The sequence below is a fragment of the Dermacentor variabilis genome, chromosome 10 (assembly GCF_050947875.1).
Source record: "Dermacentor variabilis isolate Ectoservices chromosome 10, ASM5094787v1, whole genome shotgun sequence".
Taxonomy (NCBI): Eukaryota; Metazoa; Arthropoda; class Arachnida; order Ixodida; family Ixodidae; genus Dermacentor; species Dermacentor variabilis.
Genome location: NC_134577.1, coordinates 94,877,589 through 94,893,915, shown reverse-complemented (window position 1 = coordinate 94,893,915; position 16,327 = coordinate 94,877,589). Strand labels below are relative to the sequence as shown.

The 16,327-nt window shown below is 46.5% G+C and overlaps 1 protein-coding gene across 1 annotated transcript in view; it reads left to right on the top strand.

Annotated features, from left to right (window-relative positions):
- LOC142559668 (uncharacterized) overlaps positions 1-16,327 on the top strand; it is a 41,651-nt gene that overhangs the window by 12,296 nt on the left and 13,028 nt on the right. Inside the window, exons 4-5 of the mRNA XM_075671237.1 lie at positions 2,565-2,677; positions 8,409-8,547. Of these exons, the coding sequence (XP_075527352.1) occupies positions 2,565-2,677; positions 8,409-8,547 (252 nt within the window). The remainder of the gene's footprint in view (positions 1-2,564; positions 2,678-8,408; positions 8,548-16,327) is intronic.

Genomic DNA, 16,327 nt, shown 5'->3' with positions numbered 1-16,327 from the left:
TCTATATTTTTCAAACTTTCAAATTTGTGAAAACCCTTTTAACAAGATTCAAGCTCTAAATCTAAATTCCATTTAAACAGTTACTAGAATTTAACTTTCTCTTTCAAATGCAAAAAATTTTATTAAAGTCGGTCCAGGGGTTACTTAGAAAAGCGTTTCCGCATGTTGCATGTTATTTCAATAGGCCACGTCGGAGTTGGGCCCGAGCTAAAGCTTCCTCTAAGAGTCTGTCAAGAATGGCAGCAAACGGCTTAATATTTCCAACTATAGTGGCTATTTTAGCATGCTTGCTGAATGAAACTAAAGATTGACACACCAGACTTCGCTATGCGCCTAAAGTGTTCTCCATTGTGCGTCTTCCATAAAATATTTTACTTTGGACAGATACTTAGAAAAGAGCTGCTCCGTCGGCCATCGTACATATAATCTTACATTGATAATTCCCCCCAAAATTTGTTCACCCCTTTATCGCACAAGTATATCAGCAGGTTCATTTATACAAAGAAATTCGAAAGGCTGGAACCACCTCCCTGCCTCCTTCATTGGCTTCTCCAACTCCAAGAATTTCAAGACCACATTTAACACTTATAATTGTTCTTGCTCTCTCATTTTAGTAAAGTATGGGGGCGATCGTGAGTACGAAAATAAATAAATACGTAAAATTATTCAGTCAATAAAAATATGCAACGAGCACTGCTAATTTGTACACTTGGTAATATAGTCCATTTTATGTAGCCACGACTAGTGCCCGCCGTGCTTAGCCGCTATAACACCTAGTTCTAACATTAGCAATGTTAGGTTAACATTCTTAACATTAACAGGTGTGTTAACATTAGGTTAATGAACGCACCAACCAATCGGGACATCCGGTAATCCAGTGGCAAAATTTTACGGCCTCCTTTAACGTTACCTTGAGACAATTTTAGAAGGGTGCAGTACATTCACTTAGTGCCGTAGTCTTATAACAATTATTGTTTCCCTGATAGATCAACCTTTTTAAAGTCAGCATGCTCTTCAAAGAGTTGTGTACCACAATGCATTCCGCTCATTATTTAGTACTTGCCACGCTCTTGTGCTAACAGCACAGCGTGGTCCAGCTTCCCATAAGGCAGAGGTTTTCGAGTTGTTCCGCATGATCACTTCAGCAGTAGAGATACGAGACAAACCACTCGATCGCGCCATACAGTGAAGCCTTACAATACGCTGTAGTTGATGGTCGCAAGAGGTTGCGCCACGAGCAGTAGTTCCAGCGTAATCAGGTAAATTGAACGAGTAGCGTGACGCAGACGGGATGTAAAAACCCGTAGACAGCATTTATGGCGATTCCCTTCAACCGTATAGTATTAACGTTTAGCCAAATGTTAGTGCGGAGTTAAAATTATAGTTAAAGTTAATATGCACTTGTTTAATGGCTGGAATGCTATAACTTTTCTTGCGAAAATTGTTGCCGGGGCAGGTAATTTATCTCCAGCAAAAAAATTAAATAATGGGGTTTTACGTGCCTGAACCACGATCTGAATATGAGGCACCCCGCAGCGTGGGACTCCAGAATAATTTGAACCAACGGGCTCTGTAACCTGCACCTCAATTTAAGTGCACAAATGTTACCGCCCCCGTTGAAATGCGGCAGCGGTGACCGGGAATCGATCCCGCAACCTGGTGCTTAGCAGCCCTACACCATAGCCACTAAGCAAGCACGGCAGGTATCTGCAGCAACATCATTCTAGTAAAATTTGTAGACATGGTTCTTGCAGGGTTCGAATAAAAAAACTCAGCAAGATCTATGCACACCTAGGAGCACCACGGGAAGAAAAAAAAAAAGAATCGCGCCATGGAAAGAAATATTCAAATCTTCGTAATAAGAAAAAAATGATTCCACGATAACACTCACAGAGAGCGTAAAGGCTACGAGGAAAAAGGAAATGCACGAACAGTAAAAGAAGAAAACACAAAGAAGACAACACACACTCACGAATATTGAGGACATATGGCGTCCAATGTAAGCCATTTCCACTGCGCTAAAGAAACAGAGCGCTTCGCCACATAGGAAGCAGGTCCTCCGTCAGCAGGATAAACGTTGTATCACATCGCTAAAGGTTTAGTGGTTCCTGTGTGGTTTTAGGCATTTATTTATTCTGTTTTTGTTATTTCTAGTTTCAATATAATTCGCGCTAATCTTATCAAGCCAAGGTTTTAGCTAAACGAGCGTCACTGGTGTTCATGACATGCTTCTGTCCTTTCTTCACAAATTGGTCCTAAGTGTATATATATATCCGCTTGCGTACGATAAAGGACAGTTGGTGTTGTCACGTTGTATATTCAAACGTAACTTCAACCTATCTTGCTGCTGGACATCGAAATAGTCATATCTACCTTCTTAGTTAGCCAGTTCAAGCAGCACTGGTTGCAACCAGAGGCTTGTAGTAATCTTATATGCCCGGCGTATATCGTGTTTGTAAAAAAATGGCGATTGTATTTTCTTCAAGACATTTATCGCTATGTTATTCGCACAAACCGCCGTCTCTTTATATAAATGACCTTCTTATATTACACTTATCCCGCAGTCCATTTATGGCCACCTTGTCCCGAAAGCAACTACGATTCGGAGTCCGATGATGGCACTCGGTGTCGCACCAGACAACATCAGCGCACTGGCGCATCTTCCGGAGCTCATGATGTAAGTACCATCTCAAGCACTGAGAGGAAACGATAACCTTTAGCGAACTCAAACCACAGTTCACTGGAGATTATTCGAATAAGACAGAAAGATGACGACGCGGAAAAAAAGAATGAATGAATAAATTCGTCACTATCTACGAGGTATCTTATTATATATGATCTGTATGAAACTGGTCAATTCCGGCCATACAATGTTGCAGGTTTCTTCGAGCCTAAAGGATGCACGTTTCTAACCACGGGGAATAAATTCCATCCAGAGCTGATTTCCTGCCTCACCGAGATTGGTAGCTGCGCTTTGTCATTGGAGGCGATATTTAGGACCACTTAACAAATCATCATCATCATCATCATCATCATCATCATCATCATCATCATCATCATCATCATCATCAGCCTGGTTACGCCCACTGCAGGGCAAAGGCCTCTCCCATACTTCTCCAACAACCCCGGTCATGTACTAATTGTGGCCATGCCATGCCTGCAAACTTCTTAATCTCATCCGCCCACCTAACTTTCTGCCGCCCCCTGCTACGCTTCCCTTCCCTTGGGATCCAGTCCGTAACCCTTAATGACCATCGGTTATCTTCCCTCCTCATTACATGTCCTGCCCATGCCCATTTCTTTTTCTTGATTTCAACTAAGATGTCATTAACTCGCGTTTGATCCCTCACCCAATCTGCTCTTTTCTTATCCCTTAACGTTACACCTATCATTCTTCTTTCCATAGCTCGTTGTGTCGTCCTCAATTTGAGTAGAACCCTTTTAGTAAGCCTCCAGGTTTCTGCCCCGTAGGTGAGTACTGGTCAGACACAGCTATTATATACTTTTCTCTTGAGGGATAATGGCAACCTGCTGTTCATGATTTTGGAATGCCTGCCAAACGCACCCCAGCCCATTCTTATTCTTCTGATTATTTCCGTCTCATGATCCGGATCTGCCGTCACTACCTGCCCTAAGTAGAGGTATTCCCTTACGACTTCCAGTGCCTCGCTGCCTATTGTAAATTGCTGTTCTCTCCCGAGACTGTTAAGCATTACTTTAGTTTTCTGCAGATTAATTTTTAGACCCACTCTTCTGCTTCGCCTCTCCAAGTCAGTGAGCATGCATTGCAATTGGTCCTTTGAGTTACTAAGCAAGGCAATATCATCAGCGAATCGCAAGTTCCTAAGGTATTCTCCATTAACTTTTATCTCCAATTCTTCCCAATCCAGGTCTCTGAATACCTCCTGTAAACACACTGTGAATAGCATTGGAGATATCGTATCTCCCTGCCTGACGCCTTTCTTTATTGGGATTTTGTATTAACTAATATGCCTCTTTATTTCTTAGGTGTCGCCGTAATAACTGCGAAAACGTTCTCGTGGTGCACAGGAATATACGTGTGAGGGTCGGGCGGAGTACGGTATAAGATGCTTCACAAAACCATCTAATAGGGGCCGCGCCCGGGTTAATGACAGCATATGAGACCCCAATGTAGAATATCGTATTCAGCTGAAGGGACGGATAAACAAATGCTGGAGTGCAGCGGTGTAAAGACAAGTGCGCAAGCATCGCGTATTCGCATTCACCGATATAAAAAAAGTCTCCAAGCATTGCAGTTACCTAGTCTTCCTCCCTTTGAGAGACCGCTTATTGTTTATCAACGCGTAACAAAAAAAAAAGAAATGCAAACACCGGCCCGCTGCACTATTTGACTAATGCTGGCTTGTGGCTTGACTCTTGCAAACGCAAACCCGTACATTTCAATCGCTTCGTTCAGAACATACTCTTTGGGCCCCCTCGCTGGCGCCACATAACCCCTGCAAGGAAATTTGTTAAAAATTCGCTCAAACGATATCTCTGCGGCAACGGGGCGTCGCAGATGCTTGGAACCCGGGCCAGGCAGGCGCTTATATGATATGTTTGTACTAACTCAATGCATAGAGATTTCAGTAGCTTAGATTAGACCTTTATTGATAGCATTTCTAGGTATTAAAGGAGTCAGTGACAACGTAGTCATGGAATCAGGATGGGATATTCTTAATCACGAAGCCATAGTGGATGGTTTTATGCTGCTGCTGAGGGAGATACATGGAAACAACCGAGAACGAGTTGTACTTTAAGCTTGAAAAAGTAATGAATAGAATAGAATAGAATAGCTTTATTTCCATCTACTTGATGGAGAAGGCTGCAAGTAAAAGCTGCTACAGTAGATGCAGCTTCACGAGGCCCGCAGCCCCCCCTGCAGAATTTTCGGCAAAAGCATACATGCACATATGCATCATACATACATTATATATATATATATATATATATATATATATATATATATATATATATATATATATATATATATATATATATATACACAGATATACTCTCATGAACCCACATACTCGCATATACACATGCACACCATATCCATAGAGAGCCGCTGGTGACTAAATCAAAAATATTTAGGGTAGCTTGTGTGGTTCTCGTGGTGCATACAAATGAAACAAGAAGACGCCGCTGAACATTATATACACAAATATATATATACACACATGCATTCATATACGCGTATATGCATACACACTCGTATGCATACCTACATATATACACACACATATACAAAAGCATATATGCACACTTTATATACATACTAGCCGAGAGGATGTACACTTAAACAGTAATTTAAAAATCCTGCACATGCAACTCTCTTAGTTGTTGGGCCGTTATTTGGGTGATATCAACGCCTAGATTATTATATTTATTTAGAAGCATTGGGCTTGTGTGTGACAGCTTTTCCCTTAAACAATTTGTTATGGGTGTGACCACCCGCCATATCTCTTTATGAGGGGTAACATAAAATTTGTCATTAAGTGGTGGGAATCCACGAAGGAGTGGAAGAAGGATGTCCTCTATCTCCATTGTTCTTCAAGTTTCATGTTAAGGGCATGGAAAGGCTGGAAAACAGCGCATTCTGCTTTGATTTACCCTACATGTGTATTGTACAAACGGCGCAACAGAAGCGCCCTTGACTGATGTATGCGGGCCGCATGGTGCTACTAGCGGACAGTAAAAGATTTACAGGTACTTGCGAATATCTCTGACAATGCAGCCACAAATCTAGGCCTCAAGTTTAGCACACACAAATCTGGAACGATCATCTTTAATAAAGGGACGAGTAATTGCGTGGTGTACATTCATCAAAAATTCGCCCCCATAGTGAAACAATGTGAATACCTAGTCGTATTTATAAAAGAACGATAGACTTACTCAAGCAACCACCAACAGAATCTGAAAATAAAAGGGAGGCGAAGTGCTGCAATAATGAAACACAGCGCATAGGGGTCCACAATAAGTATGAGGTGTTGCGTGGAATATGGAAGGAGTAACGGTGCGCGCGCTAACGTTCGCAAATGCCATTCTATGCATAAAATCGAATCTCTTGTGGGGGTCTGAAGTTAACCAACGGTAGGTAGGTCGGTTGGCTTTAAGAGCCTCTGGTAAAACTAGAAATGAAGCATTGTAGGATGACGTGGGTTTGGCTTCTTTTGAAGTCAAAGAAGAACACAGCAAAATTAGTTTTCAAGAAAGATTCAGGAACATGGATGAAAAATAATGGGCAGCTAAAGTGCACAAATATCTGTACTTGAAAAGCGTGACATACAATGGAGGAAGAGATCCAGAAAGTTAGCAACCAAGTACTGGGCAACAGTAACAGTAAATAGACAACCTAGGGTCATCAGTAAGAAAAGAAGAGCAACAGAGACAATTAGATGCAAAGAATGGAAACACAGAAGTGCATAGACCCTCACAAGAATAAGACGAAAGAAATTAGAAGGGAACATTTGTAACGTAACCCAAAAGCCGTACCTTGCTCTTTAGCGTTCTAGCCGGTTGTCTGAGGACAAAAACATACCGTAAAAATATTCGAAATTAGATTAGGCATACGTAGGCTGTGACAAAGCTCCGGAGACCACTGAGCACATCTTGAGGAAAGACGAAGGGACTGACTTAATGAAAATCATAGGTAACGTATTCCTTCAGAAGCGCTTGCGTTTTGTGTGCACGGAAGTGTGAACCGATCAGCAGTCGAGATAAGCAAGAGATGTTTGGAGTATTAGTGGTGAGGAAGCAAGGAAGTTATTAATACAACCGGATCTCTGACAGTCATAGCGAGAGTTACAATGTATATCTTGAAGGGAAAAAATATTAGGGATTTGTAAACAAATGTCGGATAATAATGTATAGCAGACCTGACTAAATCAAGCAGGGTGGGTGACTGTTTTTCACCGCCCCATTTACAAGGGCATGCAGTTCAATCATCATCATGAGCAGCATCATCAGCATCATCATCATCAAAGAACGTAGAACTGCGCCGCCAGACACTTATTCTTCTCCACGGTTTCATATTCGACAACAATGTCCACGTTTTCTTTCTTGGATAAAATTCCTTTAGTCCGCTACGTCTTTCCGAGGCTGATGCTGCCACATGCCTCGAGCGGAAATAGCGTGAGCCTTTCTTTTTGCCGCTTTCACAAACGACAACAGCTCCTAAGTCATCCTGAGGTCGGATCGCAAGCTGAATGGTAGTGCGTTCATCGAAGCGAAACAACCAGTGATACCACCGGCCGGCTGCCCATTCGGGCTTCCGGTGGCGTCTGCCGTTTGACGCAAAACATAGGGCGGAGCGAAGTACGTCCGGTGCGCTCACCGTCGCTGTGATGCAGTGTGAAGCTTCCTGCCAGGATGACTTCATTCCGAGAGCCATTATGTGGACACTCCATGCGCTTATCTGCCGTCGCCGTTGCCGTGAGGTACAGTATAAAATCTAAGGGCAATGAAATCGTCGCCGCGCACCGTACGCTCTAGATGCGAATGAAAGCGTGCGAGCGTTAGCGGACAATCGCGGTTCAACCTCGCACACGCAAGCTTGGAAAGCGGGGAAGAAGCGCGCCACCTTCCGCCACGCGGAGAGTTCCAGGGGGCGCGTGAGACTCCGGGTGGGTAAACTGGTGACCCGGACACCCGGATGGGCGCGGTGCCCGCCAGGGCGCTGTTCTATTTGGAAAGCCATCTGGGACGCCGACCGAGTGAGCCATGCGCTGTGTCGTTGCGGCTTAGTGCGTGTTGATGCGCAATTAGGGACAAAGGTCAATTCGCTCGTTGCGGCTACTGCGCTGGCTCACTCAAGCGATTCTCAGCGAGTTCCCGCGGATTTGGAGTGAGATGTGTTTATGCTTGCTTGTGTGCGCGTGACACCATGATTGCTAATTTAATTAGTATGGCTATATTTAGAAGTTTATACGGCCAATAGAACCACTTCGTATAGATGTCCACCAATTTGCTATCGCAATCGCGGCTTGGCATTTCGTGCGAAATTGCGACTTCTTTATTACCTCGTAACGCGAGGAAAACACTTCCGAATTAAATTGACTTTTTTTGTCCCGGCACTGTTTGCAAGACGATCTCCAATCATGCTAATACAACATACCCCTCAAATAAAGATTAGAAAATTTATTTACCATATTGAGAGGATTACCAAACTAATTAAAGGAATCTGGCTCTTGCCTGGTGCCGGCCGTAGCCTCTCATGTAGCCCCAGGGCTAATATAAATGTAAAGTTAGCTTCTTTTCAAAACGTTGGGCCTGCTGAAAAACAGAAAACCGGCATTAGCGTTCTACTTTACTCATCTCCGCAACTTTGACTTCGTGTGCTGTATCTAAAGGCCGGATAATGCTTTTGTTCCACCTACGTGCAGGACGGAGTATGTTCCCCACCTCTTCGTGTCAATCGCGCACCTTGCCGGCGTCCACACTTCGTCCTCAGAATGTCTCATTCTGCCGCCGTCCGTCTTCATTGTTCCGCCAGGAGTGCAGCCTCCTTACCCCCATACTGTGGTGAGTATTTTCCTTCAATAATGATAAAGGATCACAACCTGGCACACGCTCGAAGAACGAGGACGGCACGAACGCCGTACTGTCGCCAAGATTTGTTTGAGGATCACTCGCAAGTCTGATCGAAGGAAGCACGTGTCACCTGTGGTCCAAAATTAAACAATTGCAAAGGGCTGCTCATGAATCACGATAAAACAGTTCGAGAGCCAGTAGAAGCACTTTACATCATGGAAAAAGGAGAAATGCTTTCTTATCTTTAAATACGAGTATCTTTCAATGGGTCCTGCAGCGCATGAGCAATGATGCATGTGTATGTGCGTCCTTCATCAGATAGATCTTGTTAACAGGACAAGGCGCGTGCTGTACTCTTCGTCCGCCTTCCAGGTTGCACTCCTTTTGATTTACTGAGTATGCACCAGCAAGCCCAGCTAGTGTATTGCAAAGTAGTTTCCTTCTTGTTTAAGCATATATTTACGCGTGGCGTACAAAAATCTCATGATATAATTTCATGCATGAAAATTCATATCCACACTAAAGACGTAACAATAGATTTTCTAAGACATAGAAATTTGCCCAAGAAGAATTCAGCTTTCTTCTTTCAACGAATGCTTGCAGATGCAACGAGAAGTTTTGACTTGAGATATCGGTATCAGCGCATATTCTGCCTAATTTCCCTAACAGTTAAGTCGCCTATACAACGTATCTTCATCGACACCGAGAAGTGCTCACACATTGCAGCACTATGAAATTGATTTTGCCGCGTCCTTTGGGTCCTCCCCTACAGCAGCACAACAGATCAGTATCCAACGAGGCATTTTGTAACAAGGACAGTACAGCAACCAACACTCAATTTTTGCGCACTTGCGAATGGTTTCCTCCTACGCACAGCATTATCGTCCTCAAGTGGAAATAGACACACGCGAGAAACCTCCTACAACTTATTTGCGAAGAAAAGTGATAATTGTGCGAACATGCGCGTTTACGCGAAATCGCAACTTAGGTACGCCGATAGTTTCTAGTGCGATTCTGCAATAGCCCCTTATTGTGACTTGTGAATGCGAACGCAATAATGTCCAATTGAACGTCGCTGAGTGGTCCTCCGAGTCATAGTTTCCTACAAGAATTACTAGAGGGAACTCTGGCGCTGCAGTCGTTGTCCTACCATGGGAATGATGGGAAGTACATGGATTTGTCTGATCTTCGTGCTTGTGGATTCAGACGTTCTTGTGGCTTTGTATATTGCGCTATATAAATCTTATTGTCATATATTTCTGCGTAATCTATATTCTTCGAAGTGCAGAAGACGCCGGGAACGCGTAAAATTGCTATTAATAGCAACGATTGAGCTTGTCCACGTGGCCAAATCGAAACGCGCCAAGCGTCTCAAGGCACTGGCATGCCCGCGATAAATTCATAAGGGTGTTTCAATCGCTTGTCGATACATGCGTCCGTGGCTTAATGATTTCAACATTAGGCTTCTGTGCTAGAGTCCCTGTGTTCGAATCCTCCTGTCGGGCAATTTTAATATGTTTATTTCATTATTTATTGCGCAATATACTGTTGAAAATGACAAGTTTACGAAGTCACAAAGCCGTTTGAAGCCAAAAAAAATGAAGTTTAGGCAAATCCATGTACTTCCCATAATTCCCATGCTGGGACAACCACTGCCATTGCAGCTCCCGTAGACACTAGCGCCAGAGTTCCCTCTAGTAATTCTTGTAGGAAACTATGCTCCGACTTACGTATTCCCCGTGGGCAAGCGAACGCATTCACACGCTTGGCCAGCGCTTCTTAGATAGCACAAGGCCAGCGCGCATCGATCTGTGACGTCATGCTGCCTTGCCCGACTGCCATGGAATTTAACGGGGATGCTCGTGAGTTTCTCGCGGTGATATTGACGTCGCACCTGACTTGGCAATGGACATTTCGGCCTAACTAGCTGTATGTCATGAAGCAGAGTGAACAGTTCTACTATGTAGGATGCGCTGGTTTAGCCAAGTGGATAAGACACTCAACTTCTGAGCGTGGAGTCGTACAATAGAAACGCGCTACTGGCAGCGTTTTCCTTTCGAATTCTACTTTTATTACATTATTTCTTCATAACGATTACCGAGGCGAAGTTAGAACGCAGGCAAGAACTTGCGCGGACAAGGCACAAGCCGATAACACAGGCTTCCGAGAGCGCATGAGCGTGGGTAACGTGGCCTTGCGGTGATGTCCTCTCACCTCAGGCAACAGCTGGTTTGCCAGCAGGTGTACCCTTTCACCCGCTCTACTTATTCGAGGAGTGCACGTGACGTCGCATCGCAGTCAGTGGGAATTTAGGTGCCATTTTGTTGCAGCAAGTGCAGGCTTTTGCACTCAATGGGTGATTGCACGCTTTCGCAACTAAGTGGTGCACAATATGGCCGATACTACCGAGAGCGTCATTGTACGCGTAAACCGTCACCTGACGGTTAATGTCGTGATTACATAATATATCATGCGAATTGCATAATTTTATAGACGGGCATCCACTGTGGTGGACGCAACTGTTAGATCATTTCAAAAGCAAAAAAGTAGAACGTGTTTGGTTAACAACCATCCCTGCTTTCGCTGAGCTGAATAGCTGCTGACAGATCATGAGGGACGTTCAAGTTCAATCCACAACAAATAAATTGTGCCTTTTCATTGGGAAACTTTAATACGAAGTGATCCTCCGCGCCAATGTCTCAGTGTCTATGAATTTCTGCTGCTAGGTATGATGTGGGGATTCTCGGCCATTACAGCCGCATTTAGAAGGGCAAGAAAAGCGCTCATTTAGTTGAATTTCGCTGCAAGTTAAAAAAATCCTAGACAAAAAATAATTGTGAGTCATTCCACTCTGTGAAGCTAGATGACCGGCGAAGCTGATTAGCACACGAGATGCAGGTAAGACTAAATTTTGAACAATTTTACGAACTCATTTACCTCGACTTTTTATACACATTCGCGCAGACGACGCAACCGCCGCCCCGATGAGCAGTGGGAAACTGAACACGCGTGACGTTTAGACGGCACCGCCACCACGGGAGAGTGGAAGGAAAGGCATGCAGATGCGCAAGCGCTTGTAACGCCGACAAAGAGAGTGTGGTGGAGCGTGTAGACGTGGCCGACGCGGATCAAGATGCCGCATCTGTTCTGATCAGCTTGATATCGTACACGGGTTCTATTTGGACTCAAGATATTATGCACGCTTTTCCAAGTTGACGGAGCACTTGAAGACTGCTTCACCTCCGCTGCGCGTCGGCACGTTATTGCACTATTTCCGCGTCGGCCAACGGTTTTCGCACATGCAGAACAAAAAATATGGATGACGCTTAAGCTTGGCCTTTAAATCCCAAACCCCATGAGAGCGATCTTATGGGCGACGGCGACGAGCGACGAAATGGGCCGTCGCGCGTCGCGCGAACAGATCGTTCTGTCTTGTCGCTCGATCTCTAGGTTGTGTAAATCTAGATTTCGTCACTCGTCACACAGAAGTGCGATGAGCGACTATAGCCAATAGCGCGAAACCAGAAATGGATGTACATACGTCAGTGAAGTACGACCGATTGTCGCACGGAACGAGCAAACGACTAAATTCTGATACGTGCAAAGACAAGGACCTACTGAAAGACCATAAATATTTCATGCTGCTCTATACAGTATAGCACATCAACGTAATTTAATAAGGCAAGCGTCACGCCAGTGCCGGGGCATATTTGTTGCCCTAATACCGGCAACTCCGGGGAGACGTCTATCAAAGTCGCCTGCGCGCAAGATCGCTTGTATGGGGTTTTTACGGAAGAGTAAAACGCAATATCATCCGAAAGGTCGCTGACTGCTTCTAATTTTCCCGGCAGCTGCAGCTTGTCAAACCGTAATGTTTACCGGGAAACGCTGGCGGCAAACGCTAGGCACGAGGGCGAGCGGGGCGCTACCTGGCAGAAACGCGGACTCTTGCGTGGGAGAAGGAGATTCTTGAGTATGGGAAGGAAAGGTTGGGGTAAAGTGCAGCGCAGTAACTGTCTCTCAGCAGAGGACACCTCAACCGCGATGCACAGGGGGTAGGGAATGAAAGTAGGGGGAGAGAAAGAGCACCAGAAACAGCAGCACGCCGCGGAAATGTGATGGAGCTAAAGGCGGTCGGCGAGGCCGACAGCCTCGGCGAATGTCAGGAGCGCACGTAGAAGTGTCCTGTGGCGTGAAGGGCAGCCCGAGGGGTGCAGGAGTTCAGTCACGGTGTCGCACGGCAGGCCGTGCCCACGGTAAACACGGGCAAGGGACGCGCGCGCGAGCGAAAAGTTGGGGCACTCACATAGCAGGTGCTCGAGTGTCTCGATCGCGCCGCAGTCGCGGCAAAGGGGAGAGGGGGCTCCACGCAGTCGATGCCGCCGCTCGGCGGGCCACACAGAACCGGTGCGAAGGGCGAGGAGGAAGGCGCGCTCGCGCCTAGTGAATCCGGTCTGCGGGAGATGACGCGGTGGGCGCCCCTGCGCAACTCGGTCGTCGGGATGGCGGAGCGCGAGCTCCCGTCTGAAGTGGAGTCGCGCTGTATCCAGCGAGCTCACCCGGTCTGTCAGCGCGGTCGACGGGTCGTGTGCGCGCCTGGCCAGCTGGTCCGCCGTCTCGTTGCCCGCGACTCCGACGTGCGAGGGGATCCATTGCAGGCGTAGGTTGCATCGCCCCTTCAGTGCGTGCAGACGGACGGCAAGGCGCTGTGCAAGGGGCGGCGCGCGCTCGTCGAGTAGCAGCTGCTGCAGCGCGGACCTCGAGTCGCAGAGAATCGCCGCGCTGGTGATGTGCGGCGACTCCTCGAGGATGTCCGCAGCGAGGTGAAGTCCAGCTAGCTCCGCCGTGGTAGAGGAAGCCCGGTAGTAGAGCCGGCACTGCTTCGTGGAGGCGAGGGCAGTCTAGTCACGTTGCTGCAAGGAAGTGGGCGCTCTATAAATGGTAGAAACGCTGCAAAAGGGGTTTATGTCTGAGTTCCTTCCAGCTTAACAAAATTTTGTTTTGTGGTATATGCAAGTTACAAACTGAGGCTATCACGTCTCTATGCGCACATCATAGCTTCGGATTTCTTCACTGTTACATGTGTCATGGGCTCGGTATCGCTTTGAACAATAAACCCCATAAATGAGTCAAGTGACATTGTTTCTGCAGGGCGGCCGTATTCACCAATAAATTCAAAACGAGGATTGTATTGCGAGTGTAGCTGCGAATATAGCTTGCTGTTTCCAGTTGGCAGCCTCAAACAAGACAGCGTTAATGCACAATAAAAATGGCGCATACTACTCGAAAATGCCGAGCGCCGACACGCGCGCATGGACGAACGCAGATAACGAACGCGATGCGTCGACAAGGCGGCACGTTGCAGGGTAAAATGGTGAACCATCGCCTGGACCATAGATTACAGATTGCCCGCTGCATTCAAGAACTCGAAAACTCGATAAAACCAAAAATTTCGCCGGAAAGGTGAAGCATAGATTGCGATAGCAAATTAGCAGACAACCATATGAAATGAGCATAGCACCTTTGTAGGCCGTATGAAGTTGTAAACATTCGCTTACTAACAAAATTAACGAGCATGGTGTCAGCGCGATCAGCGAACAAACGCATCACAGTCGATGACCGTGCGCACTTGCTGTCAAAACGCTGCCTTGAGAAAATAGTTAGCAAAAGCGAGCTGAGAGACCTTTGTGCTGTCTATCACTTCAACGCTGACTGAGCGCCAAGGAAACACAGCACGAACAGTGTTACGAGCCGCCGACGCACCTAGACTCATCCCCCAATGGTGACCACTTTCAAGATACGGCCGGGTGACCGCGCGCAACTATCACATGCGCAGTTGCAGCCGGACACTGCCCCCTTCCCCTTCCTCCGATGCCTTGCGCGCGATGGAAGACGGTGCGCTTCCTCGCCGCTTTCTACCCTTTCAAGCAGACGAGATTGAGCCGCCCGACCATCGGCTCCCCTCGCACGCTTCCGCTGGCACATACAGCGTAGGGCGCACGGCGATGGTGTTATCGCCCTTGGACTCTATGCTTAACATCTGGGCTACGGCGCGAGAAATGCGCCTGGAATGTCTATATAATTGCTATCGCAATAATAAACAAATTTTGAGTCGTCGAATCACAAGGAAACATGAAAACATTTTTCATTAATGCACGACACCGCTCTACGATTTTCCAGAACGACTCTATCCAACTGCTGCAGCAGGTCGCTAACGCCACCACCGTTCCTTCACTGGCACTGGCGTTCACTCTTAGAGCCCGACTATACGAACCGGAGAATCCAGATCCGCGAAATGTACGGATCGGCAATTACAGCGCCTTCAAGCCCTGCAAGCCGAATTATCTGTCGCAGTTCCGGCCACCAGCGTCGGTGAGTTTTCTTATTAGTGTTGGTCTAGAGGACATAACGAGGCACCGCCTGGCGCCAGTGCAAGAACGACCTGAAAAGATGGATGACGTACCAGAGGGTTCGCTGTGGTGCCGTGGCGCGAGCTTCATTTTAAAACACAGCTCTTTGGCATCCTTTCATCAGCCGAGCTTCGGCGTCGGCGTAACCGAGCGAACGAGCACAGAGATTGTCAGAGCGGACGCAGAGCGCAGCGGCGAATGAAAGACGTGTGGAGAAAAGCGGAGGACGACGGTGCATCGGAACCTTGAGTTGGAAAGCGGAGGAGGAGGGTATGGCGAAAACGCGAAACGAAAGCCTAGTGCGATGGCGACTGCTACTAGGTGACCCCAAAGTTGCGCGAGTCGTCTGGGAGCGTTGTTTGGGGCGGCTGCAGTGAATCGCGTCCACGCGTCACCTACGCGCTGCCTCTGGCAATCTCAGCACTAGCGAGGCAGTCGCGCCGCACTTCGCTCTGTTTGCAACGTGCCACACGATACAGGTTGTCCGCGTCAGTCAATATATTGCGAAATGGAAACACATTTAAAGGTGCACTGAAATTTCGCATCAGGGAGTATCGCAATGGTCGGCGAATGTCTCGTCCGACAGCCACGACTTTCCGGTCAGTTGTAAAATTGTTACATAGATCGATTGTTCCTTGTTTCAATTTTAAGGTTTTTTGAGCTATATATGATTATTTCGAGTTCCTTCCTGTAAATGTCGGCCAAATACCACTCCACGCACTATCGCTGACACTTAGGGCGTCCAAAATAACGTTAGCCAAGCTGCTCAATGAAATATATATGGTATCTTGTATCACACGTCTGTTAATATCATTTTTCTTTGAACGGCTTCGCCAACGTTAGCTGGGACTCAGGCTTCAAAGCAAAGCAACTTCTACACAAGATTTACGGTGGTTAAATTACCGCGGAAAATATTATTGCTTACATATGGGATCCAATAACACAAAACTATTCCAATACGTGTTTATTCCAAGCTCCATGGTTCAAATTAACGGAACCGCCGACGCAAACATCGCTCAGTGACCCGCGGCGTTATTTGGGCGAACCACGCTGTCTTCGTTTATAGGGGGTAAATTTATTTGATTTCGAATCGAATAGCATTGCCTACCTTCACAGTTTTTTTTACCTTCTTGTCAGACAAAAGTGCAGGAGCACGAAACAGTGTAGAGGGTTCCGCTTCCTCCGAGCTAGAGCAGTGTAACTAGATAAAATGAAGAGGAATGGCATCCGCAATTAGCCCAGTTCCTCTTACCTAGCTTGCGCTGGCAGGTAGAAAATCGCGGCGGCGTGCAACGGAAAGTTAAAAATGCCGCTAAAAGGGATCCTCAGTGAAGAAGACTTTGCAGAGTAATGTCCATAGA